This window comes from Temnothorax americanus, unplaced genomic scaffold (genome assembly GCF_048541705.1).
Source record: "Temnothorax americanus isolate GAGA-0224 unplaced genomic scaffold, ASM4854170v1 Scaffold10, whole genome shotgun sequence".
NCBI lineage: Eukaryota > Metazoa > Arthropoda > Insecta > Hymenoptera > Formicidae > Temnothorax > Temnothorax americanus.
This window is the reverse complement of record NW_027509231.1, coordinates 1,191,616-1,219,578: the sequence shown is the minus strand read 5'-3', so window position 1 is coordinate 1,219,578 and position 27,963 is coordinate 1,191,616. Positions and strand designations below refer to the sequence as shown.

Genomic DNA, 27,963 nt, shown 5'->3' with positions numbered 1-27,963 from the left:
TGATTTAAATTAGATATAACTGTTCCATATCATATAATTTTAATTCCTGTTGTTAATATCTATGAGAAATCGAGTAAACACGTTATTTGAGAGTAGCGAAATGTGCATATAATTATCGACACGTCATATTATATACAGCCCACTTCACATATAAGTATTAATCTATCTTTTATAAAACAGTACAGTTAGTTCACATAATATACTTTGAATAACAATAAATTTTCCGTAAAACTTAACGCGGTTAAAGATTCAATTTCATCAACTTAGTGTCTAAACTTGAAAGTTCAGTATCCTATGTCCTGCATTGAAAGGAATCTGCGCATTTTTGGTCTCTTGACTGTTAGATGTATTAATAGATAGTATTTATATGTACAGATCCGATGTCGGCAACAAAACTATGTCATTTTACAATATCACCAGCATTCGTCAGCAGCTTAACGTAAGCGTAGTAAACTTATCTAAGCATATATTACATCATACTTGAGTTTTGGTAACCGAATGACAATAGCGTGCAATTTCAAATAAACTCAATCAAATAAACTGTAAATTAAAGTAGGCTACACATAAAGTTTTCTAAGCTAATATACAAAATATTTTGTTAAACGATGAACTAGATTTTGCAGTCTTACCTACATATATATATTTATTGAAAACGGTTTCGACTGAGAATTAAAAGTCAAGAAATCAAGCAATAATGAAATACATAGCTCTTGAAAATTAAAAAAAAAAAAAAATAGATCGAATAATTATACATTTCGTTATACATGCGTTTTTGTTTCGTACGTGAATCAAATTTAAAATACTTCTCAAAGTTTGCAATCATATATAAAATATGGAATTATTAATCTCTTTCCATAATACATCACTGCATGTGATACTCGTTGCAAAAGAGAGGAAACGATAATATTATTACGTAATTTACCAAATACATACTTGACAGATTAGTGCAAAAGAATATTTGTCATAAAGCTAAGTCGCAATATCATCACTCAAAAAAAGAAAAATTAATAGTTTTTATATGTATTAAAATACTATCTACTTCCGGATTATATATATATATATATATATATATATATATATATATATATACATATGCATATTCATCCTCATTATGCCTTGACGCTTCTATGTCGTGCGCACCACGGTACCAACGTATCTTTCGCGAGAGAAAAGAAAAAGATCTTTCCGCGAGACACGAACAACTCGTAACGTTTAATGATAGTCACAGCTATGTCAGGCCATTACGTAATAACATCGTTTCTGTTGGAACTACTGGCCATCACCGACGTATTATCTGAAGTCTCGACATAATAATCGGAATTCGGCACCACGGAATTTGCCATAATCCCGCGTCGTGTCGGTGCGATTTGAACAACAGGTGCTGGAATTTCTTGAGCGTCCGCGTATAAACTCACCGTATGCGGATCAGTACTGCTAGCCGAATGTTCCAACTCCTGTGATTCACCTGTAGATCGAACAAAACGAACGCGTTTGAAGCATTTTCCATAGCTATATATATATACACAGTCTATATATAATTAGTCTTACCGTTTATACTGTGAGTGTCGGATACCATAAAAACGGTGACATTGGATGGTTCACCAGCACTGGTACTAACGCCATCCTCGGTGGTAACGTAGGACTGCTCAGAATCGGAGCTATTATCGCTAGAATTACTAATATCCTGTCTAGCCTGTGATCTCCTAGCTAAAGCTCTGCTAAAAGGATTTTCCATCTGCCGCGCAAACGTTCCCCCTTGTGTACCTAGAAGAACATTTCTCCCCGAGTTCGCAGCAAGTGCATATTATTTATTGATCGCAAAGGAAAATATCTCCGCACCTTGGTGGCCGTCGCGAATGAGAGGTGCTGTATCATCATCCGAGTCGCTCTCGTCAGTCACGACTTGCTCGTCAGCTGCAAAAACCTTCCTTTTGCAGACAGGACAAACTCTTCGATTTTTTGTCAACCATGGGTCAATACATTTTGAATGATAAGCTGAAATTATAAACGAATAGTAGTAGTTTAATAATTTAACACATTTAAGATGTCGAAAGAAAAGTCTGGCTGAAGGAACAAAATATCGTTCGCTATGATCAAAATATCGAGTAGTTTGTTAGAAAAACGTACCGTGTGCACAAGGTAAAACTCGTAATTTCTCTCCTTCTACGTAATCGTCCAAACAAATGGCACATGTCTCGTACGGATCACCCTTTGTATACTTGTGTGTAGGGATCTTTTTTAAGCTAGAATTAGGTAGCCTGTGCCTGCGTTGTCGCCTTCTGTCCTTTATGCATCTGACAATCTGTACAGTATATAAATAATATAAATAATCGGTACACTTTTGAAGTCGGTAAAATATTACGCGCACTGTATCTTGGCATCGCCGTCTACGACTTACCATAAAAATAACTATAATTAGAAAACATATCCCAACGACAATGGCAAAAGGCAAGAGCAAATGGGTGTTGATATTGAATGGCAGATCGTCGTTAATCAGTACAAAATATTGTTGGTCGTATAAATAATTGTCCTTGATAACAACTCCCGTAATGTCGCTAACAAACACGGATGGTATCAAAATTCCTATGGGATCCTTTGCCGACATCGGTTCTGGAATAAAGTAACCATCTCTTTGCCACATCTTCATCGACATAGACAGTATTTTGCTGTTATGATCATTAATAACACGGTTAGTTTACCTAAATCTTTGCTGTTTACATTGTGTACAATAGCAGCATCGTATCCAGCTTGCTGTGCCATTCGGACTTTTATTTCAAAGCTACAGTTAAAACGTCGTATCAACACTATCCAATTACCATTGTAATTGGTATTGTTCGGCGGGGCCTGTATCTTGTGGCACGCGTGGGGAGGATCGGCATAAACTACCATACCCTAATGACATCGCACAACGTAAGATTGTAGGCACAAGAGATCCATATATATATATAATTTGTTACAAAACAAATTAAATGACGTATACCTTAATGCCTTCCGGTGGTATTATGCCTCCGAACTTGGCAGGCATATCGCGAAAATCTTCTTCGATTTGATGTCTTCCTTGGGCGGAAAACACTAGGATATCCCCACTGCTGTACGTGGCGTAGAAAATCAGGAAGATAAGCCACGACAGGACTCGGTGGTTCAAACACTGACGCATTTTGAAATCGGTCTAAACATCCACCGTTGCATCAAGTTCAATATTTCCCCAAGATCTCGCTCGAGTGGTTCATTCTACAGTTGCCAGGTTTATTTTGTCGATATCACGAAGAGCGACATCCAACGCGGACAGAAAGTACATTGTATAAAGCGTAGCCAGGTCGATCTGAAAAAGAACAAATTACATTCCACCTCAGTTTCAAGACTATACACCGTCGCTCAAATGCGAAACAAATCTCTGGGCTCTAGGTGTCGATCTTACGATTAGGCACATGCGATACACCCGCACACTAAACGCAATGATTCACAATACAACGTCTAATCTAATCAAAGTAAACAAACACGTGCGCTGCCTGCCTGTCAGGGTTCTTGGTTCTTGGCGACACGAAATCAACGCTAGGCGCATAATAATCTCGCTCGCTCGAAAGAGCTCCCCGGGACAAAGCCAACGTTATCCGCGAGTCGTAAATGGATCCCCGCGCAGCTGCCTCTCCGCGGTCCATCGTCCCTCAGCGGAGCGAGGGAAGGAGAGGAGCCTCCTCCGACCTCGTTCCGACTGACGTCGTCGTCGAGTCGACGAGGAGCGCGGAGGTAACACCTGCCGTCGACCAACTCGTTTCCACCAGAATGGAGTTCTTGTTTTTGATCGACGACTCTTGCTCCCTGCTCCGGACAACACGCATTAAATCGCATGAATCGCGAGCGAGACGCGTGCTGCGTGCATGTATTCGTGCGTCGCGCGTGCAGAGGCGGGTCATCGGGCTCGATCCGTTCAGCTTTGGAAGCTGATTGACCGCGTTACATCGCGGAGATAACCGTCGACGATAACCACGACGACGACGACGACGACGGGTCGGGTCGGGGCCCGGGGGGGGGGGGATAGGGTAATTTCGGCGCAGGAGGAACCTGCGGGAGGGACGTTGCGAACGAGGGACGTGGACGTGGACGATACGTACTCCGAGGTCGATCGCGAGTCCCTCATCCGCACGCGACCATTAGTCACTCGGCGTCGCGAACGCTCCTCGGCCGGCCATTGACGACTTGACGAGGATGATCCCGTCGGAGGGGTCCTCCTCCTCTCTTTCTCTCCTCTCTCCTCCCTTTTCTTTCTCTCTGGAATATATATATATCTCTCTCTCTCTCCGTCCGGGGAACGTTTCTCGGATACTTCCTGGATCGCACGCGATCGTTCGCGCGACGAAGGCGACGGGCGCGAACGTCACTTTCGAGGTTAGCTGCGTCTCAGTTCTCACTCTTGGTTCATTCTCCTCGCGAACGGCGGACGAACGGGAAGAACGGCGACGCGACGGCGCGAACGAACGACGGCGGAACAGATGATTGACGCGGCGTCGACCGATCGGGGATCGGTGTCGCTCGCCGAACGGAGGAAAATCGGCTGGAAAATCGCTAACTGTCCCTGATGAAACGAGCTGTCAATCGGTCGAACTCGCACCTCGCACGAGACGAGAAGTGCGTAAGAAGTAGAGTCCCTTTATAAGAGTCTGGACAGACTGGTCCTTATTTTCATTGGACGTGCAACACCATGGCGGAACCAATCACGAGCGGTAAAATAACGAGCCTTAGGAGCCTCTCTCAAGGTGCGTATTATGGAACTTTTCGAAATGGATTCCGATCGGAATTGTTATTTCCTACATTTCTATTGTATTTTTAGGGAAAACAGTATAATTTCGACAGGAATCCATTCCGCAAAGTTACGTGCATAATACGTGCCAGTACACATTAACGATATTGTTACGTGCTTTGCTGTAGCACTGTAGTGTTACATACCTGCGCAAAGCACGAAATGATGTCGTTAACATTTACAGAATAGGTGTCTTAGAATTTGAAATAAAGAATTACAAAATTAATAAAAAATGAAAATGACAATGTCATGCATTTATCTATATATACATCTCGTAATTTTCTCTATCAATAAATTGTATACTATTATAATTTATTTTATTGAAATATTCTTTTCAGGTATTTTAAAGTTTTGGTTATCTTATCTCTATCAAGTCAAAATAAAAATATAGACAAACACACTTTCTCACAGCCTCTGTAGAATTCTCTCGCGATATCACAACAATACAACGATTACGTGTAGTCATCGACGCCATAGTGTTTTTCTTCCATCTAGGGCGTCTAGAATAGAGTCCCTATATACGTGACATTCACGCCATGTTGTTGCACTCCCAAAGTCTGTCCAGACTCTTATAAAGGGACTCTAGTAAGAAGATCCGCGGCGACCGCGGCCAATCGCGTGCATGCGTGGTGCGTGGGCGAGAGGCGGCCTCGGCACACGCGACTCTTCTCAAGTTCATTTTTTGTAGCTGAATCCTTCTGGAGCTTTTCTTTTTTCCTTCTCTCGAAAAAGAGAATCTATAATCATATTATATCTTATTATATAATTAATTGTTATCCACATTATATCTATAATCATATTATAGTATATATGTTATTATATCATTTAATAATATTATATTATTATGTAATATATCTGTATGTAAGTATCTGTTTGAAATAAGTTATCAATATCTAATTAATAATTATTTCATTTTAAGGGCAAAAATGTATAACGCTATGCAGTTACAAAAAACCGCCAACAAAATATTATTAAAGCTCAATGAACTTATGAGACTTCAATTGATATCGTCTAAACATATTATTCTTACAGCCGTGAGCAAAGTGATTATTGAAAAATAATTATGGAAATAATTACAAGATCTCTAAGGTGACTTAGGTTTTCAATTCATTTAATCGATATTAATTAATAATTAATTTGGTGTTCCTGATATATTCTTTCTTTTTATGCGTCCAGCAACAAATGTTAATAATTGTATCTATGTTAACGAAGTACTGCAAGTATTCTTAACTGTTAACTTAATCCAACTTGCCAAGCTTATTCAAGAAATTCCTAACAGGCTATATATGATTTGATATTATTTGTAAACTATAGAAGAAAGATTTCTCTATTCTCGAACCGAGAAAACTTATTTTATTTCTTCATTTACCCCTATCTTCTATTTTATTAAAAAAATAAAACACTAATCGATACCGCGTTGTTCAATCAAGTAAAAGCTGTATATAACATATATTGACTAACGTCGACAAGTGAAAGGAAAAAAAGGACAGAAAGACAACTTTAATCAAAACATATTTTATTTTTGTATATAGAAACTCAGAGATTTACATAATTTCTCAGCAGGAAATAAACAATCGTCGAATAGTATAAATCTGATAATCGTATCTATATATGATAGAGTGCGATGGCTAATCCACAAATCAATAAGCCAATCAAGTTTCAGATCCTTCAGATTCTTGAGATACCAAATTTTCAATTGCCTTTTTAATACGTATAAAATGAACGTCTCTCACGTAGAGTCAATTAAAATAATACAACTCCGGGAATATTAAACTTCAGGCCCACCGAAAATATAGAACCGCCTTTGGAAACGTGTACGTAAAATCAGAAGTGTCTCGAAGGTACAAGTGTGACAATGTAATTTTACTTGTACTTACTGTAGCCACGCCGATATGTATCTTTCAAGATACGTATCAACAATGCCAAAGTGTCGCACTATTTTGTACTGTCTCACTTATAGAAAATACGACGAACAAACAACGAGCGGCATACCTATTTTATACATGAGCAGAAATCCGTACAATCGTTATTATTATTACATACGTCATTGTCGTTTTTATGATGCATCACACACACAGAACAATGCTATGTACATGAGTCACGGTATTTATAAAATCTTCGTTCGATTGTAATTTATGCATCGTTGCATCGTACATTACAAAATACAATGTGCCGGAAATATGACTGGAAAAGCTTAATCTAAAACAACGCGTTCGATTTGTAACCGTGATACAAAATCAAATCCACATTCGTGATACAATTTACAACACATTCGTTTCGGAAAAAGGAACCGAGGTTAAAATCGAAATAAAGTTTGACGAAAGTTAGTTGACTCCGACAGTAAAATGTGGTTTTATAAAAAATGTGTTTTATAAAAATCACGATTAACAAGACACGAATGTAACGAAGCTGACGTGCGTATTCTGCTAAAACATTTATGTAAAATTCTCAGTCAAGATGGCAAGAACTCTGTTAATTCAAGGCACCGTTAAACATCATTCATCGGTATCTCTGCCAATTTCCGAATATTTAATATAGAGTCTAAGTTCCATTACAATTATTTACACTTATCGTAATTTTATCCCCGTAAGAATTCGAACTCGTTAAATTTGTCTACGCGAAAATCTATCGTCGAACAACTACACTTTCATCAATAGTCTTTCTTTGTGCCTCATCAAATCGATTGCAAATCAATGTATGTAATACAGAATATAATTCCCTTTACAATTCACAATTATTTACAATTACCATAATTTTATCCCCGTGAAAGTTCGAACCCGTTAAATTTGCCCACGCGAGAACCTATCGTCGAGCAACTGCGCTTTCACCAGAATAGACTTCTTTTGTGCCTGATCAAATCGATTAACTTGCAAATCGATGTCTCTGTCAAATGGCCTTCTCGTCGATATTCCAGCCCGTCTCGCTTCTTTTTCCTCTTTCTGAAAAATAAGACATATACATGTTATATACATACAATCCCTAGTACAGCAAGTATACGAATGTATGGAAAAAATTAATATTTAATAGATCATAACTTAAAAAAATACAAATCAAGTTACCTTCTTTTTCTTGGCGACCTTGCTTTGATGCATTTCTAATAATGATTTCTCGCGTTTTCCACTTTTGACTGCTTCCTTTTTTTGAAATTCATTTACACGTTTTTTCTCTGATTCTCTGAGTTTTTTCTCTGATTCTCTAAATCTTTTTGTTTCCTAAAAAAATGCGACGAGCATTTGAAACAGCGATGTATAGCAGCACATTTTTTTTTAATATTTACCAAGTCCATCTGCTTCTGAGCTTTTTGTACTGGTGTGTCAGTCCAACATGATCTATCTGACATATCTGGGCCATCTCGAAGCCTGAATTTGCGCGGGCCTAATCCAAGATTAGCAGCTTGAGCGGGTGGTAACTCGGTCATCCATTCCTCGCGTTTATTTCTGAAATCAATCTAAAATACGAATACTTTTCTTCCTCATTGATAACTAATAATCCATGCATATAAGCGATTTATTTACGCATTGGTTGGATAGAACAATTCTCTTATATTAAATACTCATTTGATTCTCCTGTCACTCTACATATAAGAAATTTTAAACAGATAACATTGTTCCACTATGATACAAATAACAAGAACAAGAATAAAAACTTGAATCGATCCCAGGATAACTAGACAATAAAATGGTATTGAGGGCGAAAATCCAAAAAAGTTAGAAAAAAAAAAGATATTTTTCTTTACCTCTTCCGAATATTTTTCATCCCTAATTCTTTGTGCTCGCAAATCTAACTGTTCGTGCACACGGCTAGTTCTTAGAGCTGGATGATCCACAGGTAGAGGACCTATCGCAGAATCATCATCAGATTCCGGAAAAGCAGTCAAACCTTCTTCGCGCGATTCCAGAGTGTCGGGTAGCACGGGGCCGATAATTCTATCCCGTGATTTTTTCTCTCGTTGTCGTTGTAACAAATGTGGTGGCAGTACTGGCCCGAAAACAGCGTCCACTTCTGTCGTAGAAGCATCCGCTGTGTCATCTTGCCCATCATCAGATCTTCGACGATCTTTCAATCGAGGTAGCAAACAAGGTCCGATGAAATTCCTATTTTTTCCATCGACCTCATCGTTGATTTTATTTTCGTCAATATTCGACTTGTCAAAATCAAGCTCATCACCAGACGCGTTAGGCACGAAGCTCGGTGGTAAAAGCGGACCGTACGTGGATCCGGTTTGATCCGTATCTTTCTCCAATAATCGCGTCTCATCCGTAGAAGCACTAGAACGCGAATATTTCTCTCCCGAACTCGAACGCTCGACGTTACTATCGTAAAGCATTCTCTCCTCTTCGCGATACTCAGACTTTTCTCTCTCAGAATCCATACGCGTTACCAAGAGCGTCGCGTGCGATGCAGAGCCGAGTAAGGAATCTGAAACGGCGCTAGGATAATTATTACTGGAACTAGATGCCGGATCACAACTCCCTCCTTTTACCTTTAATTCCTCCCGCCGTTTTTTCTCGCTGACTCCGTCGTCGTTCTCTCGCTTTGTCGCACGACTTTCCGACCGGATTTCGGAATCGTGCCTTTTCAGCTTGATCTTACGCGAGTGCGGAGACGACGTTCGGCTCTCGGAATCCCGATCGTCGGACATGTTCTCATCGGTCTCCGACAGAACGTCGAATTGCGATAGATCCAAATCCTTGCAGTCTTGAGCCTCTATCGACGAATCCTTCTTGGTATTCTCGTCCGAACGAGTCTCGCTATGACTGCGCTCTCGCTCGGTGTTCTTAGGCGAGGAATAGTCTTTTGAATTTTGCGACCTATTCTCCTTTACCGATATCTTCTTGGAGGAATCGTGTCTCCCGTGATCCTCTCGAGATCGATGATCGTCGTTCGAAGATTTAATCAGTCTACTCGACTGATGAGATCTATCTCGGCTTCTATCGCGTGAACGATGCTTGTGTCTCTCGTGATATCGACCACGGTGCTTATCGCTCGTTGCCCGCTCATCGTGGTGGTTTCTCTCGTACGAATGTTCTCGCGAGCGTTGCCCCCGGTGGACGCTCCGATCCTTGTCCGATTGCCGTTTCGAGTCACGCAATCTCTCCCTCGCGTCACCCCCGTTGGAATTTCTGGAACCTCTGTCATTCGTGGCGAATCCAGACCTACTTTCCCTGTGATCCTTGTGCGAATTTTTGCTATCCTCCTGTCTCGAGTTTCTCGACTCGTGCTTCGAATGCTTCGCGGCGTGTCTGAGATCCTTGTCATCCGTCTTGCTACCGCTCTCGTGTTTGGACCGTTCCTTCCTGTCTCGATAACTCTCGTTATGGGACGATTTGTGCTTCTTCCTAGGCGTCTTCGTTCGATCTGTGGTATCCACAGGCGCGACCGAATCCTTGCGCGTGGCCTCGAAACGAAATCGCCGCCCGTCGTCGCTATCCTGACTCTCGGAATCGGAATCCATCGCTGTCATAGTCTAGTTACATACTGAAAACACGACAAAACCATTATAAGTTAAATCTTTAATGGACAAGTGTATATAAATGACTATACGTAAAATAATCTCTTGAATTCTCGCGATATTAGACAATATATTTTAGCAGGCAACACGTGTTTCAATTTATGGAACGAGACTCTTTTTAAGCAACAACAAAAAAATAGCTTTACTGATTTACGAGCGTATACCACAAATTGAAGGCATCAAATAATACCTACAAATAAAATATTACATCGTTGAGCGCAACTATCCACTTTATTTGTGATACAGGCTTCGTATAAGAATTTACAAATGTATGTATATACATGTATCAGGACCGAAGCTTTTTCTAAAAGAACAATGGTAACTACTCGACGCGCTTCTCGGCGGCGTTCTTAGACTCTGTCTTCTTCACAACGGTCTGAACAATTTTATTGATTTTATTCGGATCAGGTAGTGGATTGGATCGTAACATCTTAATTATCTTGGCGCTGCTGTACTTAACGGACTTTACGAGCCCGGCAGTTACGATTCCCTTTAGGCTTTGCGTCACGCTGGACCTCCAAACGATCTCTTTCAAGCACCGCTCCAATATCTCGCAACACTCCGGATCGTGTGCGATCGCGCGCAGGCAATCCTCCGCATCTTTCGATCTTGGGCCGTGAGACCATGCCCTGACTAGTTTAACCTGCGGTGTTCTGGGTAAGTGATTCAAGTGATGGACTCTAGTCGCCGGACTAGTGTCCTGATGACACGCGACAGCCATGTGATCTGACTTTGGAATATCTACGTAATTGTCGAAATGTTTCAAGATTGGTTCGTACAACCGCTTGAAATGATGCAACTGTGGCAACACGATGTTGCCGATCTTATCTTTATTCTCGCCGAAGATCATTCGAAAATCGCCGTGGTAGGACAGACTGGTGATTCTCTTGAAGAAGTCAACCTCCGTAAAATGCTCGGGCAACAACAGCAGGGCTGCGTGTACGGCCGAATGTAAATTCTGCACCAGAGCGGTGCGCAGTTGAGAAGTCTCGTCTGGCTCCACCAATACTTTAACCGGTTTGTGCAATCTCCCTGCCAAATACAGATCGTTCCAGTCCAACAAATCTTCCACTAAGGAAACTTCAGAGATTACTCCGTACTTGACGAGTTGGCCTTTGCTCGTTTTCACCAATGTGTTGTAAAATATCTTGGCGCCCAATCCTTCTTGGACGTTAGTGATCGCTTTAGAGCCAAGAAATCTCAACGGTTGAGCGTAATGCTTGGGATTTTTCGTCAGATTCTCGGTGTGCCACTTGTTGGCGTTTCGTACAACAAATATGAGATCCAGCATGTTATCGCCATCATTATTAATCTGTTTGAACGCACCTGATCCGTAAGCGAAACAGAACTTCATATTCCCGGGAAACTCCCCGAGTAAATGTCTCAATTGCGGTATTCTGACGATTTTATCCATCGTTCTGAATTACTCCAGGCTCGTAATAGGACAGATACTTTCCAGGATGCGCGTTAAGAACACCTACAATTTCACGTAGCCTCTCACATCGCCTGATCTAATCTTAACGAGGAACTCGCCGAGGGGCACGCTCCACGATCAGAATGCGGCCGACGTTACAGTTCGCACCATGAAGTTTCACGCCGTGGCGATCGTCGGGATCCGAGGAAGGTGTACGTCGACAAGGCAATTCTCGTGCGTCTCTCTCTCTCTCTCTCTCGTCGTCCTAGGCGCCGAGGTCCCGACGTGATACGTGCCCGACAGATCTTGCCGATCTCCGCGGTCAACCGCGCGTTTTGCCAACACGATCGCCCATCTAACCTAGAAACGCAACTCGTAAATAGACTCGCTTTCGAGTTTACTTACTCAGCGAAGGGGCGGGACGGGTTTTCTGTCCCGAGAAGGGACTGGACTGACCGAGATGGGTCCCGTCGACCAGCATCAGTCTCGCGATCTCGGACGAGTGCGTACACGCGCGTGAATACCACCTCACGTATATACGCTTATACGCTTCGGAACGATCGTGATTCACCCTCGTAGCCTCGTACTCTCGTAGCTCGTAGCTCGTAGCCTCGTATACTCGAGGCCCGACGAGGCGTCGCGATTGTGCGTGACGCGAGACGCGAGTCTCACTCGGCCGAACGCAGGTGGGAAGAGGCGTAATCAGCGTAATTCACCATTATACGTATACGTACACTCGAGTGTTCCCGTGACGAGGCAAATCGTTCGCCTTTGCCCTTTAAACGATGACAAACGGATGAGTCGCTGACAACGTCGACCCGCCGGACCGGACCCCGGGCAAAATTCCGCACCTCCGCTGACTCCGCAGCGAAACGTGGGTCGGTCGTCGTCGGTCAGGTCGCTGCACGTTGCGCACGCCCTTAAAGGTACGAACTTCCGGCGCTTAGCGCGCCTGGCGCCTCCGACGTTTGCGGGGCGGAAATCACGAGCCGATAACATGAATAACATTTGAATAACATGATTTATATTGTCCATTTCAACCTGTCCATTTTTCTTATTCTAAAAAGTTAGATAAAGATAAAAAGTAAGTTTGAAACGAGATTAAGGTTAATCCACATTGATAAAAATAAACAACAGAAATTACAGTTCTTAAATATAAAATCAAATTGCTAGCATGAATAAAAGAATTGTCAAATCTTTCATCGCGTTTGACGAGTGAAAGAAAAAAATGATGTCCATTTCTACCGATGTAGATTAACTTTAATCTCGATTTAACCTACTTTTTATGTTTTTCTAATTAATCTCACTCTATCTATTAAACTCACTCTTCACCTCTTTCTAACTGTCTTTAGAAAGAGACGAACAGTGAGTTAATCGACCGATTAGATTAAATCACGTTGGTGAAACCGAGCCAAAACTGCAATATCTGCATTGGAATAGCGAAATATATATTGAAGGTTGGAATTGGAGGTCCTGCGGTCGACGTATCTCGAGATATCGATCTCTCTTTCTCGACGCGACGCGACACGCGACCTCTCTTCTCGGCGAGAAAGAATCGACGCGATGGCCGTCCGTGCTGGATCGCGCTGATCATCGCACGACAGACGTCTCGGTTGATTCGGAGAGAATCGCGCACTCGTGTCGATTAATTCCCACGGTACTGTCGTCCGCTCCTTTCTTTCTCCGGTCTTATCTTCTCCGGAATCGCCGCGCCGGTTTCCACGGATCCGGGCGAAGCCTAGCGGGAACTTCGGGGAGCGACATGGAGGTCGACGTGCCTGAAGAAAATACAAGCGAGCAAACGGCGATGGAGATCGATGAGGACACCTCCGAGAGGAATCCGAGGGTGTCCGGGAGTGTCAAAGTCATGGCATCCTCGGGCACCGTCGGCTCCGTGTCCATCAGCCTGCATCCGCTGGTGATCATGAACGTCAGCGAGCACTGGACCAGACTCAGGGCTCAGGAGGGCACCGATCAGTTGGGTGAGATCCTTTTCTCGATAATTAACAGCAGCCCCAATAGTAGGGCGCAATTCCTCGCATTTGCCAATTAAATTACACACTCTAAACCTCTATGTAACTTCCAAAATGAATTTTGACACGCGTTAACGAGCAAAGTATCTCTAGAGATCTCAGTCATATACTTTAAAAATTTTGTTAATAATCCGCAAACTAGCGCTGTTTCTGACAACAAAATACTTTCAGTGTACGGCGCTCTGATCGGTAAACAGAAAGGTCGCAACATAGAGATTATGAACTCCTTTGAACTGCTGTTCAACTGCATCGGTGACGACGTCATAATTGATAGGGATTATTATAATACGAAGGAGGAGCAGTTTAAGCAGGTCTTCAGTGAAATGGACTTTTTGGGCTGGTATACTACCGGTGACATGCCTAGCGAGAAAGACATTAGAGTGCACAAGCAGCTTTGCGAAATTAATGAAAGTCCTGTGTTACTGAAACTAGATCCGAGACCAAAAAACACAGAGGTAAATTGGCCGAAACGTGTTTCCGTGAGAAAATATTCTTTTTTTTTTTTTTTTTTTTTTTTTTCAAATGCGTCAAAAGATGATATATTTAAGAATAATGAAATTTGGTTGCAGCACTTATCTGTCTCTATGTATGAATCGGTTATCGACTTGGTTAACGGTGAGGCTACCATGTTATTTGTTCCGTTAACTTACACGTTAGCCACAGAGGAAGCTGAGAGAATTGGAGTCGATCACGTACAAAGGATGTGTAACAACGATCAAGGCGAATGCTCAGTAGGTGCGTAATATAACAATGCAGTTTAGGTAATTTTTTGTTGACGCTGACTCAGAATCAATAGTAAATTAACTAAATATCTGATTTCACACACGCACAGTGGCTGAACACTTAACGGCGCAGCACAGTGCTATTAAAATGTTGCATGCGAGAGTGAAACTTGTTCTGAGATATGTGCAAGCGGTGCAGAATGGAGAATTGAAGGGAAATCACGAAGTTCTTCGAGCGGCTTGTTCATTGAGTCATCGACTGCCTGTCCTGAATAACCCGAAATTTAAGGCTGACTTTTATAACGTTAGTATAAACTTATACACATTAAATATATGCATTAGGAAGAATACGCTGTAAAAATACATCTCTACTAATTAGTTATTTTAATTTAATATATTTTTTGTTCACAGCAATGTAATGATTTTGGCTTGATGACGTATCTCGGTATCATAACTAAAGGCTGCAATAATATAAATCAATTTGTAAACAAATTTAATATCCTGTATGATAGACAAGGCGTGGGACGACGTCTACGAAGTCTCTTCTTCTGATATGTAAATAGAATCTATTGTTTTTATACATGTCTTTTTTTACTTCTTAGATAACTAAGTATCGAACTCAGGATTAAAGTTTAAACAGCCAACTTAATCGAAGGATAGTTTGAATACTACTTCTAGAAGTACGTTGTATCGAATATAAATAAAGTAAAGAAGTTACTTAACAGTTTTTTTTTGTTTAAGTGAAATGTAATAGCTAATGATAGAAAATAAGAACCACTCGAAACATACATTATATCGTTAATGTTGTTCAGAAGTAATATTTATTAAATGCTGTCTTGTATAAATGGTATGTTTTAACAGATTTTAATTAACAATAACGTGTGATATTAATAAAAACTGTGATGCGTTTCAAGAGATCTTTTTTTTTACGTTAACATCGATTTAGCATTTAGTCAAATTATAATATAAAAAATAATTTAAAAAATAAAATTTATATTGCTAATTATATATATATTGAAGTATGATTATAATAAATTTCGAATATAGATGCAAAATTTCATCTTGTAATATAAATTTATTAATATATACTTCATATATATTTTATATGCTTTTGACACTCCTATCATTGAATGAAAAGTACAGCAAGATTATATAAATCATAGAATACTTTCACACGTTTTTGCTTTAATAATGGAAGACCTCATTTTAATTGATTTACATACTACCAAGCATACTTTTTCTTTTGTAGGCCGTATTACCCACTCTTTATACCCGAATGTACGATTCCGTTACACCGACTTATGTATACACATAAGTTTTACCTTCATAAAAAATTGCCCACACATTAATCTTTTATTATAAAATACTAAAAGTTTCCCCTCTAAAAATCTATTTGCATATTACGTATATGTGTATATATATATATATATATATATATATATATATATATATATATATATAATATGTGTGTGTGTGTGTGTGTGTGTGTGTGTTTACTCTGACTTAAAGTATAGAACGACTTAAAAATATTATTGTACAAAATATAGTTTAGTATATTGTGCCTCATTAGTTATTGCATGTAACTGTAAATATCCCAGTTACGCCTTCTGTACGAAGTAAAACCCAGAATTGACCTCTCGTATGTACATGACTATACCGTTATTATGAATGATTGCAGAGAGTTTGCCACGCTCTCTTACGACTTACGACAACGTGACATTATAACGACAACTGAACGTCCGGTATATCACGCTAGGTTTGTTCTCCATTATTTCGCGGAAATGTTGCGCAGATGATTCTTATAGTACAAACTTGATTCGACAGCACGATACACTACGTACATAGACTAGAAAATATCGCAGCGACACAACCTATACTTCCCTATTTGATATATTGCCTTGTACAACGAATTGTGCGAGTTTGCATGATATCCTTTTGATATGCTAGACGAGAATAGTAGTTCGAACAAAAAACAAAAGAATAAAAACCGAATCAATCTTTCTTTCGCCAAAATGAAACTCGTATAACACGTTCATCTAACAATAAGACTAGGCTTATACGAACTAGAGTTATTAGAGCTAATTATCGGCCTTGCGTTTAACTACAGTCAAAAATATACCCGTTCGTTTTCTTTTCTTTTTCTTTTTGTATGTCCTCGCGGAAGAGTACATAGTGATATATTAGTTTTTCAGTAGGCTGTCCTCGATCATAGTAGCCAGCACGTCTACCAGAACGGACAGCATCGAGTCGGGCTAAGGACCCGATTTATCCATGCCGATGATCTCCTCGAAGAGGCTGTTCTTTCCTTCCACCCGTTCCTCGATCGCATGCATGGCGTACCTCAACGTCGCGGCAGCCAGATCGCCCACTGACCAACGTCTGTCTATTAGAACTCTGCTTACGGTGTCTAACTGAAATGCGAATTAGAACAGTGAAGAGTCAGGTAATAAATTGGTATTATTTCTTTTTACCTTGGATAGGCCAGAATTGCCAGAAGTGTAATAGATTAGTCTTGGTGTGCCTGCCAGGGAGGAGGCGAGCCATTGAATAACGAGTTTCAACTGCGGATTGCCTTTCAATCTAGTTCCACATCCCCAGTTGCCAGTAGCCACGGGCAATAAGCCACCTCCTTGTGGACTGTTTTCGTGCGGCAACTACGCACACGATAAGACAATCTGTTATAAATTATTTTGTCACCGTGTACGCCAGTCTTTCCTGATGTAATAAACATAATTAGTAAAGATTTCAAATTCTTGCCGCTAGGAATGTGATTATCGGACGTCAGGTTTCTAGAGATACACGTAACATACAAAGCTATACGGTTATTATCGTTTTAGTTCACATGGAGAATTATTCTGCCTTTTTATCATAACGATCAAAAGAATGTATATGGACGATATTTTTACCCTACGGTTAATAACGAATAGAATGAAGCGAGAAGTGTGTGAGTGAATTGTATAATTGGATAGACTGAGAGACAGATAAATATGTTAGTTATAAAGATCTTGAACACGATGAAGATGCTGATCTCAGTTCGCGCGTCATGCATCAAGTCGACAGATAGAAAGAGAGAGAGAGAGAGAGGAAAAAACCGGAGATACGAGATATCAGTCTTATCGACGAGTTACATCTTGCCGAAGAGTCCCAAGCCACAGAAAGTGCTCTTCCGCTAAGCGATTTTAAATACGGGTCGAACACAAATTGCTGTCTCATGCATTGCGATTATACACGTGATGCGATCAAGTCATCAGAATCACCTCCGAGACACCGAGCGTGCTCGCTTCGCGCGTTTCACGCTCGTTCGCCGTCTGTACAGACTCGGAGGCGGGCGGTGTAGACAGGCGTACGGTCGTATGATCATCGACCAACGTTTGGAACACTTCCGACGTAAACGTGACAGCCCAAAGTTTCCTACGTTGGGCGTCCTTCGCCTCTCTTACCATCTCGCACGAGGCGTCCTCGTAGCGATCTACGCCTTCGGACTCAGACACCTGTATAGCATTTCCGGCTGCCTGTAGTCCAAACTCGAAACTTTCCATTCACCGATTATTCTACGTTAAATTGGCTTTGCTCAGTCAAGTCGATTTGAACTGTCTCTCATTCCATCTTACTTGCTTATTATTACGAAGTTTCGAGAGTACATCTGTATGCTTTTATATTACAGTGTGTCGTATGTTTAACTCGGATTAAGGGATTGCTAAAAGCGTATTAAATTTGTTCTCTGCTTCCAAAAGAAAGCACTTGAATTTTGATTTATTGTAACGGAAATAATGAATTTTATAAGGGTCTCAAGTGCTCTCTTCGAGGAACCAAAGAAATCGCAATTCCGCTCATAATTATTTCTACAAAATAAATTTTCGGAAAACAAAAAACTCGGGCCTTTTTACAAATTCAGTCATCTCTTTTGCAAACGTAACACGTTTAGTCGAACTTGTTCCTTACTGATTGCTGTCTCCGATTTTTCTGCCGAGCGAGCTCCAAGCTGAGACTCCTCACAGCTAAGGCCAGTTTGTGCTGTTGATTTACGTCATTTGCGTCGATGAACGGCTGCGGCTCGCCCTCCTGGACCGGTACACCGGCGAACGACTCGCTCAGAGCGCGTTTCAGAAGGGAACCGGCGAATCGCACGACCGCCCGATCTCTCGCGTCCAACTCCCGGTTCTCGTCCGCCACTATCGGATCCTCCAGCCACTTTGACAATTGCTCATAGACCTCCTCCAGCTCGGAACAAAAATCTGTGCACGCGAAAAGTTTAGGTTTTCAGTTCGCTTATCCTCGTCGAGGTACAGACGTCGTGCGTAAGCGATCTTTTTCGAATACTCGCCAGAATTGTACTCAGTGCTGAAACTATACTTGCTGCTCGCACTCGTGTCCTTCCTCTGAAACATGGGACCTTGACTCTGCCGGAATCGGCCCAGCCACTTTTGCTCTGCTTCTAAAGACTCTTTTAGGAACTCCTCGTCCACCGTCTCGTCCCGCAAAACGAATCCCCTCGAACCTCCTCTTCTCACCCTACAATTCGGTCACATTCGGTAAAAGTCAATCCAAATAATTAGTATGACTCTATAAGTAAATTAAATGCAATAACAATGCATTAAAAATACATGCAATTATCCAAACATATATCGTCTGTATTGTACGGAATGGAAAAATAATTAAAACGTGATGACGTCGAGATTTACTATAGATATCGCGAAAAAATGACATTTTTATCACAGAAATGTTTGGTTTATTGTAGGTAAAAATATTATCAGAATCTTTCGCTTATCGAAGACGATTGCTCTATATATATATATATATATATATATATAAAATTAATATTTTTCTCTTGATGAATTCGTTATCAATCTCTTCATGAATTTCGACTTACTTGATGTCTTGATCGCCAACGTGACTACCGCTAAGGCTAATACCAACGGCGTAACTGCTCTCGCCGGAGGAGGTGTTCGAGGAAGTAACTCCCGTCGCCGTACTCTCTCGCTTAAGAGCATCTTTCAGTCGTTGCGCGAAAGTTCCTCTTCTCTCGGGCGTATCTAACTGCTCGCTGTAGCATTTGGTCACCTTCTGCTCCTCTTCCTCTGAAAATTGTTCAGTTAATAGAAACGCATTTTCTCTTTTTTATAAATCATCCTATAAGAATTATTTTACCAGGTTCCTCATCAATGGTCTCTTTAGCGCTATGGAAACTGTCCGTACTCTGACTGTTACAACTGCTGTAGACCGACATCTGACCGAGCTGTCGCGTCACCGGCAGTACCTCGCCGCTAGATCCGAGCACGATAAATCGGTTTCTCCGGCTCGCGCAACTCGCATCCTTGCATATCTTATGAGGACTCGGTGGTCTTATCGATTTACCGTTAGGCCTGCTACGTACTTCGGTCGCGTTCTCCAACCTATGGCGCTCGTCGCGCGGGGACTGCTTGTCTGTCCGGAGAAGAAAACGGAGATCGTAGACGGCAAAAGGCTGGTTTGAGTAAATTACGCGAATTATTACACTGTTCGGGGTCTCTCACCTGTCTTGGAATTATTGCTCGTCGCGAAAACTTTGTCCTCGCCCTCCGTTTCCGGCGGGGTGCTGCTGAAGCTCTCGCCGATCGGCGACAATCTGCGCGATCCCAGGCCGACCTCCGTCTCCGGTTCGGTTTTAATCGGGTCCGTGGGGCTGCTGGGCACGTACCTCTGGCGGAATCCCAGCAGCGACTTGTTCAGCTCCCTCAAAATGTTGTCCTCCTCGAACTGCGTCAACGGCAATCGCGAGTAGTCCTCGGGATCTATGCAGCAGACCGTTACCTGCGCTCGGAAAACTGTACGATTGTTTGCCTTCCCATCGCAGATAGCGTGAAAACCGCGCGAATCCGAGATCGGCCCGCACTTCACTCACCACGTTCGGCTTCGAGATACCCTCGAATATCGCCTTGTGCCGCGGATCGTTTATCCTCGACATATGCCTGACACCCTCGATTATCAGTACTTCGTTGTCTTCCAAGGCCTCGACAGATAGTATCGCGGCGAGCATCTCCGGATGCGTCGCCACCTGTAAAAAGATTCGATTTTGCAATCTATTTCAGTTTGATACATGTACACAGGTTGAGTTTTAATAAATATGTATCAATATGTTAAAGAATAATTCCGGAACTTAAACAAGGAAGTTAATTCCAAGACCGGTAAAAAATGCGAGCAAGGTGATTTGTAATCTGTGTAATTTTTTCTAATTAATTCTTTAACATCTATGATCTCTTTATGATATCGTATGAATAGATTTAGATTTTATTTTGAAAAAGAAAGAGAGAGAGAGAATCGACCGAAAGAAAACTTAGAAAATGTTCTCTAATTTATTTTTATTATAAATTATAAAATAACGTCTAAACGATCTATGTTTGTGTCATATCTTTTTCTTCTGAACTCCAGATTCATCTCAAGCATTGACCATATGTATGATTAAGAATCTTCTTGATATAAGACGATTATAATTAGTTACATGTACAGTCTCCTGCGTGATATCGCCATCGAGCACGCCGCCACCGATTTTAGCATTCGCGAAACAAACTTGCAGTACTTTTGATTCCGACTCGACTCTTTCCAACCGTCCCTCGTGACGTATCGTAAGCGGACATAAAGGTACGTTACTTTCCAGCCAATCTTCAATAGTCAACCACTGCTTAGATGTCATCACCTGCGAATTGCATTAAAAGTTTCGTATTTTGCACTTTGTTAAAAAAGAGAGAAGATTCAGAAGATTATAACGACGATTTCGGTATCTGAAGTAAAGATTTGAGAAAATAATGAATCGTGTACCTGTCTAGAAATTATTAAACGTCCGTCGAGTGTATGCTCCGTCTCGAGATAATTGTAGTAATGAAAGATACTTCTGAGTTTGGCTTTCTGTGCGTTTCTGGAAAATGGTAAAGTGTTTGAAAACTCATTTTTTTTCCTTCTCTTAAACTTAAAACCTAAAACGCTCAATATAGATTTCTCCTCGACGATCTAGTAAGTCCGCCCGTAAGTCACTCACTTGTGGAGGTGTCTGAAGAAGTTTGTAAAGTTGAAATCGCGCAACGTAGGATGAGTCTTCGCGGTTCTCTTCGGGTACGTCGAGAAGAACGCGTTCGCGATTAAAGAGGAGACGAAGGCATAGCTGTACTCGACGCTGTCACCTGCGCAAAATAATATGATTTTCGAGTCATTGAAGTGTATATACTTGCGTAAACATAAGCTTACAATCTTACAAACTGCGATTTGCGAGACAGTTAGAAATAGTTTAATAGCAAAGATACTTGTTTTACACGATTGATTGTCGGGAATTTCGAAGAATGTCGGATCTCGCGATACCTTGCTGCTGGAGACTGAAGTGTAAACCTTGCGGGGGCTTCGTAGATTTTAAGGCCTTCGCCCTTTCCACCATTCGCGGTATTGTCTTCGCGAACACTTGCTCGCGTTCCGCGAGATCGAGATCATTGTCTAGGAAGGTTCCCAACTTGGAGAATAGGTCGGTGTCCTGCACGTCTTCCTCGGGGTCGAGACTTATGCTGTACGAAACAAGTGCACGGCAAGTTTCAATGCGTCGTGAGAAGCAGTTATAAATTTCGTTGTTATTTATCGCGCACAATGCTATATAATTGATTGCTTGTCAATCCATCTTACATATGTTGCATTTATTGCAGAATGCAATTTAACTTGGAGAGAGAGAGAGAAGCAAATATATATTAAATATAAAAATAACGAACGGCTTGCGTTAGGCAACAAGTAAAGTGACGCGAGTCGTACTTGCACATGTCATGCAGTCGTTGCATCGCGTCTATTAGGTCTTCGGAGTTTTTGGCCGAGGCAGCCTTGTCCAGCTGCTTCACGACAGCCGGCCACCAAGGCAGGTCACACGGTAGCATTACCAGAGCCATTGTGGATCTGCGAGGCACAGAAAAAATAATCGGAATGCACAATGCACAATTTAAGCAGAATGACCGCGCGGGGCTCTGCAACTCGGTCAGATCGGTAACAGCCCTCGTCAGATTGACGTGTCGAACGGATCTTTCGGGGGCTAGTACGATATGCATTGCAATTTTTCATGCATTCAGCGAGACGGTACTTTGGAAACGCGCTGATCGATTTCGATTTACAGTCGTGGCGTGATATGTCAAAGCTGTGCGTGATGGACGCGCCGAAGTAGCGCGATAGTAAAATAAAGCCGGCCGGGAAAGTTAATCGGTCCCCTCCCTACTCGTAAATCTCCCATCCCATAATCGTCCGATTGCATTTACATATGCGCGATTACGATCACAGATTTATTTACCGATTGATCTACAATTTCCTTGCGATTATACGATTCAAATTGAATACAAAGCCGAAGCTTAATCAATAACCAAGTGTTCATGCTAAAAACTAATATCGTTGAATCTTTGTACTTTTAAAACCTCCGATTATTAATTTCGCGATCTCGCGACGCTTAAATTTTATCTATTGAAGCTTTTGACGTCTGAATAGCTTTTGGATCTTAAATTCTGAGTTCCTGGGAAATATAAAATTACAGCGCACAGCTTCCAGATGCTGAGGTCTTAAACCTTGATTAGGTCTCGACTTTTTTTCAGAGTTTTTTAAACGTCCAACAGAATGGACGTAAAAGATTCCGGATTCTCTCGCGCTGGCGGCGGTTATTTTGCGAGATCTTATCCCGCGTGTCTAAAGAGTCATCATTTGGTATTCCCTCTCGAGGAAAACGCCTGGTCGCGCACGCAGGCGCAGGCCGGAGGGTTGGCTGGTTAGTAACCTCGTCCCACGAGGCGAATATAATTAGTTTCTCTTTCACCGGGGAGGGAATTCACCGGCCGTCGACGGGACGAGAGACGTTACAACGACGAGAGAGCGTGCGACGCGCGACGCGCGACGGCCGCCACCGCGGACGGCGCGGACCTCCACAGAGCGCCGATCTCCGTTTACATAATCACCTCCTTTGTCCCTCGCGGCCTACGTCGAAACAGCTGACGCGTATAAACGGGTCTCACGTCTTGCGTCCCGTCGTCGTCGCGACGACGTCGCACACCGACGGCGACGATCCCGGCGTCCTGATGCAGATCGCACCCGCGAGACGCCGGCACATAGTCGAATGGGGAAAGGGGCCGCACGACGGACTCTCGCGTTTCTCGCTACCGCTGCGACCAAAATCAACCCCCGTGAATTCGGCACGGGGTATATTCCCGCGTCCCTTCCGCTTGATATGCTCCGGAAGCGAGTTACGCGGTCGGCGGTAAAGCCTCCGAAACTTTCAAGCTGCAAACTCCTACAACTCTTCGGAGTCGATCTTTGGAGTCTGATATGTCTCTCTCCTGGGCCTGTTCCTTCGCCTCGCTCTTTGACTCACAGCCGGTCGAAGCTTTTTCAGATTCGGGACGTTTGAGGGTGGTCTTTCCCTTTGAGAAATCTGAAGACCCCGGGTACGCGAGCGTGTCGCACCCTTCCCCGCCGGCTCGATTGATCGTCGTCGCGGCGGCCGCAGCGGAGCCGGAGCTGAAGGGCCGCGCGAGTAGCGAACCGTTACTACTGCGCGCCGGTCGGCACTACTATCCGTTACTACCGTCGTCGCGGCGCTCGCCGTCCGTATAACCACTGCCTCGCATCCCCCTCGCGTACTCCCTACGCTCGTCCCGTCTCTGTCGCTACTTTAACCGTCGCGAGCAACGGTCAGCGTCGCACCCGCTATTTATAGAAAACGGCGCCGGCGCTCTGCCAAACTCTATATAGACGCGATATGGTGTCAAAAATTGACCAAGTTACCCTGGTCAGATCAGCAAGATAAAAGGCGCGCGTCAATCATGTGTTTTTCCGAAAAAGAAACATGGTTTTATTGGAATTTTATTCGACGGTCTGTTAAATGCAATGTAAAGCTTTTGATTCTTTTCCAGGATGAGTCAAAACTTTTTTCAGACATGAAAACTTGAGACAATTTTTTTTAATATAGAATTATTATACGATTGGTCTTAGCGTATCTTATAGTCTGGCAATTGATCTGACACACTTTAGCGATCTAAATTAAATAGTAGAACATGATAGTCTTAAATATACCAACAATCTTGACAGGAAAAGAGAAAATATCTGTTTGTCTCTTTATCTCTCTTTCTCTCTCTTTATTGCAGCAGATTAATTTTTCTAAAATAAGTTATTACAAAATTCCGTTTACGCGAAGGAATTTTCGTAAGTTACTACAGAAGTAACGCTTGCGTAAACGTATAGTATTTGTCGAACAAATTCTCATGCGTGGATTTAAAAGTTCTTTCGAGCACGTCTTTCGGGATTTATTAGCAAAGCAGAACTATGGTCAGTACGCATTTTTGCTTCAAAGTTGGAGTTTGTGAAAGAGCCTTAGTATCTATCTATAGGATGTCCCGTAAGTTGCGTACTCCATTCAATTAAAAGCTCTTCTAGACTACCAAAGTATCGATGTAGAAGACTACTGCTGTACCGATGGTAGGTGTTAACTCGACACTTGGAGCGTATGAATAAATCAAAACGCGATACTTGCTATATCTCTTAAATTTCTTAATTTCGGAGCGAAACACTTTTGCATTATTATTTGGGAAACGATACAAAACGCTATACTTTTTTCAGCCCCAATCAATCTCCAACAAAGATACGTCAGACACGTTGACTTGGCGAGAAAAGCTAGTAATCTGATATGAAGCTAACAGTGGCAATTTAAACTATTGGCAGTCCGCCATTAGCAAACCTTGTACCAGATTTACTCAACGTTTACTCATAACTATTTATACGTTGCACGCTTGTACACAATCTGTCTTGTCTTCAATATATTATGTCGATTTACCGATAACGTATAGCTATTGGACTGCTGCACCGTAACATGTACAATTGCATTTATAATAATTATAATGCTTAAGTACCAAGATTGTACTTATATGAGCTAAACTTTTAAAAACCAAAACCGATCAATTACATTTGTATAAATCTCTTAATTTTTACCCTTAATTTTAAAGCACATGATTTGTCTGCAACTTCATCAATTTTCTTTATTTACTCTTTATTTTATGGAGTTAATTAGTTTGATTTTTGAGAGAGGTTCATACACATAATACTACCTTAAATTACCCGGCATTACCTGAGATTATCACAAAGTGTCAAGGAAATAATATCAAGAGAAGAGGATGGAGTGTCTAATAGGTTTCACGGTAGCTTATATTTTCCGCGGAGGTCTTAAGAGTAACTATGCAAATTTTGATCCAGATCGGTCAAAAGGTTTAGGAGTTAATAGAAAACAGACATTCTAGTTTATATGTATAGTATAACACAATATATATACACACAGTAGTACAGTATACATGTTATGCGTATAAATATTACAATGCGGTAGAATGAGTAGAGCACCGTTAGACACAACCGCGCCGCAGTCTCCAATAATCGCGGTATCGTAACTACGATATCGCAACATGATATCGTAATTTCCTACGAATCGCCGTTTTGTAATATTTAATGCCATGCATTGTGTCTTGCCACTGTGTGTGCACGGCACAAAGGCGAATAAATTAGAGCGTTTCGAAATGCGACGCGCGGTAGTGGGCTGAGCATTTGGTGCGCTCATATACGCGCGGAGATATCAACGCCCGATCGAGAGAGATCTCGCCTAATTCGCATAATTGGAATTGAAGTCTCCGTCGCTACGCGTCATCGCGTGAAACCCACTCGAAAGGGGGGCACTGCACGTTCTTCTGTCGTATCTTCATATTACATCGTATGTTCTTGCGATTTATCACTCGCTTTGCAAACATCGAAGATGAATAAGAGAATGAGGAAAGTGATGGCAGGAAAAGATGCATCCGAAGTCGTAAAACTTCTTTACTTTTTCAACGAGGAAAGGAGTATTAAGGGAATACTCATTGCTTCATGAAAACATACGTTTATTTGATTAGGAGTCATTGCGTTTGATCTCGCACTCGAGATAGAAATTCGTTAGAACATTGTCAATCTTTATTCAATTAAATAAGCGTTGTAAATCAATAAGGTGTTGCGCTGCGCTATTATGGTCGTGCTAAGAGATCTCCTTCGATTAGAATTGCCCTGACGTCACAGACGCGCCGGATAGGGTATGAAATGCGCGAGCCTAAACACCGACATTCATTAATACGTCGTTCGCAGGTGCGGAGAAATTCGCCTGTTCGTATGCAGCGCAGACGATTATGGTTCCGACAGGTGCCACCACCTCGCGGAACCGTTCGCTCGCTTCCGCCGCCTAGAACTCAGGAAAGTATATTGCGCACGGAACTTGCGGAATCTAAATTATACATATAAACGTAGTCACGCAGCAAGTGCAGGAAAAAAGTCATTTGTCTAATTTAATTTAAATATAGATCGGAAATTACATTTATTCCCACGTCATCTTATCTTGCACGAATAAGATCTATAGGACAAGCATCCGTGAAGTGCAAAATTAATTCTCATCGATCGCGAGAGACGATCATCGATTGCGCGTGATTGTCAGTTATCGTCGACCTCGGCGAGTCTCTCGTGATTTTTTCAGATTTTAGTCGAGTAAGAAAATAGTGTAACGTAACATAAAAAAATGTTGAATTTTTCGTCTTTCAACTACTTAGGAGCGTTTGACAACGCGTCGTCGGCGCCATGTTGTCCGCCGCTACGGTCCTGCTCCCATTACAATCGCGCGGACCCCACGGTCCCACAACGGTGCGATTGTATCGGAGAACGCGCCGGGGAACGCGAGAGGAAGGGGTCTCCATGTCGGTTCAGTGAGCTCACGCACGTCGAACACTCATCAACGCACGGGCACCGCGGCGGTACGTCCAAAAATGGCGTTCCTCGTGTAGCGCAGCTCGTCGTCGACGCCGAAGTCCGTCGCCGACGTTCGCAAACGTCGTCGCGAGCCGCTCGTCGAACGACCTGGTGGAGCCGCGAGACGCCAGTCCGTGGAGAAGCCAACGTAAATATATATATACCAGTTTTGCATACACCGTGCGCCGCGTTCCTATACGTCTTGCGTGCGCGCGGTTACGTGGGCGGGTGGATGCGTGTACGTGTGCGTGCGTGTAATTTCCGTTGCGATACGCGATATGCGATATGCGACGACGAGTATCCTCCGGATGAGCGCGACGTCGTGGAGTTCTACGTCACTCCGACAGAGCGGCTAGACCGACGAATAGGGGTACTCCGTTTATCGGAGTATTATAGCTTCCGACAAGGTGTGCTCGAACGCGATAAGCTTGTCTAGAGTAATTGAATGAAGAATTTGTCGACGCTATCAATTAGAACTATACCGAGTTGAGCGTTTTAATCTTGACAACTCGGAAGGACAGTCGAAAATAAGCGAGGGCCCTTGAAATGAAGAGCTCTCTGGCTCGAATAAGATATCCAAAATCTACGATCTGAATTTTACGATAACCGAGCCTTGAGTAGGATTAATGCTACCTGAAGATCCACAAGCTCTAATTCGTGAGAAAATTTCTGAAACTTTTAAGATAAGCTTCTGAGAT

General features: G+C 42.2%; 6 protein-coding genes and 1 long non-coding RNA gene across 18 annotated transcripts in view; 3 read left to right on the top strand and 4 right to left on the bottom strand.

Moving 5' to 3' along the window:
* Positions 1–96: 96 nt before the first annotated feature.
* LOC143901619 (E3 ubiquitin-protein ligase RNF13) lies at positions 97–4,632 on the bottom strand. 3 transcript variants are annotated; one of them, XM_077414044.1, is made up of 8 exons: positions 4,113–4,632; positions 2,981–3,322; positions 2,700–2,892; positions 2,399–2,610; positions 2,128–2,302; positions 1,840–1,995; positions 1,549–1,764; positions 97–1,465 (listed from the first exon to the last, which is right to left on the bottom strand). In XM_077414044.1, the coding sequence occupies exons 2-8, from the start codon at positions 3,155–3,157 to the stop codon at positions 1,242–1,244; spliced, it is 1,353 nt and encodes a 450-aa protein (XP_077270170.1). In that variant the 5' UTR covers positions 3,158–3,322; positions 4,113–4,632; the 3' UTR covers positions 97–1,241. The 3 variants fall into 3 exon arrangements, with proteins under 3 accessions (XP_077270170.1, XP_077270179.1, XP_077270174.1); XM_077414053.1 differs by lacking the exon at positions 4,113–4,632 and adding an exon at positions 3,514–4,043; XM_077414048.1 differs by lacking the exon at positions 4,113–4,632 and adding an exon at positions 3,419–3,443.
* A 761-nt stretch (positions 4,633–5,393) lies between these two features.
* LOC143901655 (uncharacterized) lies at positions 5,394–6,576 on the top strand. The gene is made up of 2 exons (XR_013258148.1): positions 5,394–5,427; positions 5,718–6,576. It is a non-coding gene; the product is annotated as an uncharacterized LOC143901655 (long non-coding RNA).
* Positions 6,298–12,600, bottom strand: LOC143901592 (uncharacterized). 6 transcript variants are annotated; one of them, XM_077414019.1, is made up of 6 exons: positions 12,459–12,599; positions 11,637–12,084; positions 8,535–10,276; positions 8,076–8,246; positions 7,858–8,010; positions 6,298–7,737 (listed from the first exon to the last, which is right to left on the bottom strand). In XM_077414019.1, exons 3-6 carry the CDS (start codon positions 10,260–10,262, stop codon positions 7,579–7,581), a joined length of 2,211 nt encoding a protein of 736 aa, XP_077270145.1. In that variant the 5' UTR covers positions 10,263–10,276; positions 11,637–12,084; positions 12,459–12,599; the 3' UTR covers positions 6,298–7,578. The 6 variants fall into 6 exon arrangements, with proteins under 6 accessions (XP_077270145.1, XP_077270156.1, XP_077270158.1 ...); XM_077414030.1 differs by having other exon boundaries at positions 11,893–12,084; XM_077414032.1 differs by lacking the exon at positions 12,459–12,599 and adding an exon at positions 12,181–12,324.
* Positions 10,633–11,724, bottom strand: LOC143901106 (phosphatidate cytidylyltransferase, mitochondrial). Its single transcript, XM_077413076.1, has one exon. The coding sequence runs from the start codon at positions 11,722–11,724 to the stop codon at positions 10,633–10,635; it is 1,092 nt and encodes a 363-aa protein (XP_077269202.1).
* On the top strand, positions 12,508–15,392 carry Csn6 (COP9 signalosome subunit 6). Its single transcript, XM_077414077.1, has 6 exons — positions 12,508–12,650; positions 13,182–13,706; positions 13,929–14,212; positions 14,327–14,492; positions 14,590–14,783; positions 14,891–15,392. Exons 2-6 carry the CDS (start codon positions 13,487–13,489, stop codon positions 15,029–15,031), a joined length of 1,005 nt encoding a protein of 334 aa, XP_077270203.1. The 5' UTR covers positions 12,508–12,650; positions 13,182–13,486; the 3' UTR covers positions 15,032–15,392.
* On the bottom strand, positions 15,282–24,109 carry LOC143901571 (uncharacterized). Of its 3 annotated transcripts, XM_077414010.1 has the most exons (15): positions 23,419–24,109; positions 22,244–22,381; positions 21,809–22,005; positions 21,492–21,633; positions 21,275–21,371; positions 20,958–21,152; positions 20,361–20,513; positions 19,993–20,269; positions 19,628–19,903; positions 19,350–19,557; positions 18,804–18,991; positions 18,422–18,714; positions 17,737–17,970; positions 16,951–17,133; positions 15,282–16,890 (listed from the first exon to the last, which is right to left on the bottom strand). In XM_077414010.1, the coding sequence occupies exons 2-15, from the start codon at positions 22,372–22,374 to the stop codon at positions 16,732–16,734; spliced, it is 2,733 nt and encodes a 910-aa protein (XP_077270136.1). In that variant the 5' UTR covers positions 22,375–22,381; positions 23,419–24,109; the 3' UTR covers positions 15,282–16,731. The 3 variants fall into 3 exon arrangements, with proteins under 3 accessions (XP_077270136.1, XP_077270132.1, XP_077270140.1); XM_077414006.1 differs by lacking the exon at positions 23,419–24,109 and having other exon boundaries at positions 22,244–22,995; XM_077414014.1 differs by lacking the exons at positions 17,737–17,970; positions 23,419–24,109 and having other exon boundaries at positions 22,244–22,993.
* Positions 24,110–27,080: 2,971 nt separating this feature from the next.
* Positions 27,081–27,963, top strand: part of Jbug (filamin-type immunoglobulin domains fbug) — a 35,359-nt gene continuing 34,476 nt past the window's right edge. For 2 of the 3 annotated variants that reach the window (XR_013258227.1, XM_077414637.1), the window contains exon 1: positions 27,081–27,413. The gene's annotated coding sequence lies outside the window, so the exon portion shown is untranslated. The remainder of the gene's footprint in view (positions 27,414–27,963) is intronic. The other variant, XM_077414620.1, reaches the window with a different exon arrangement.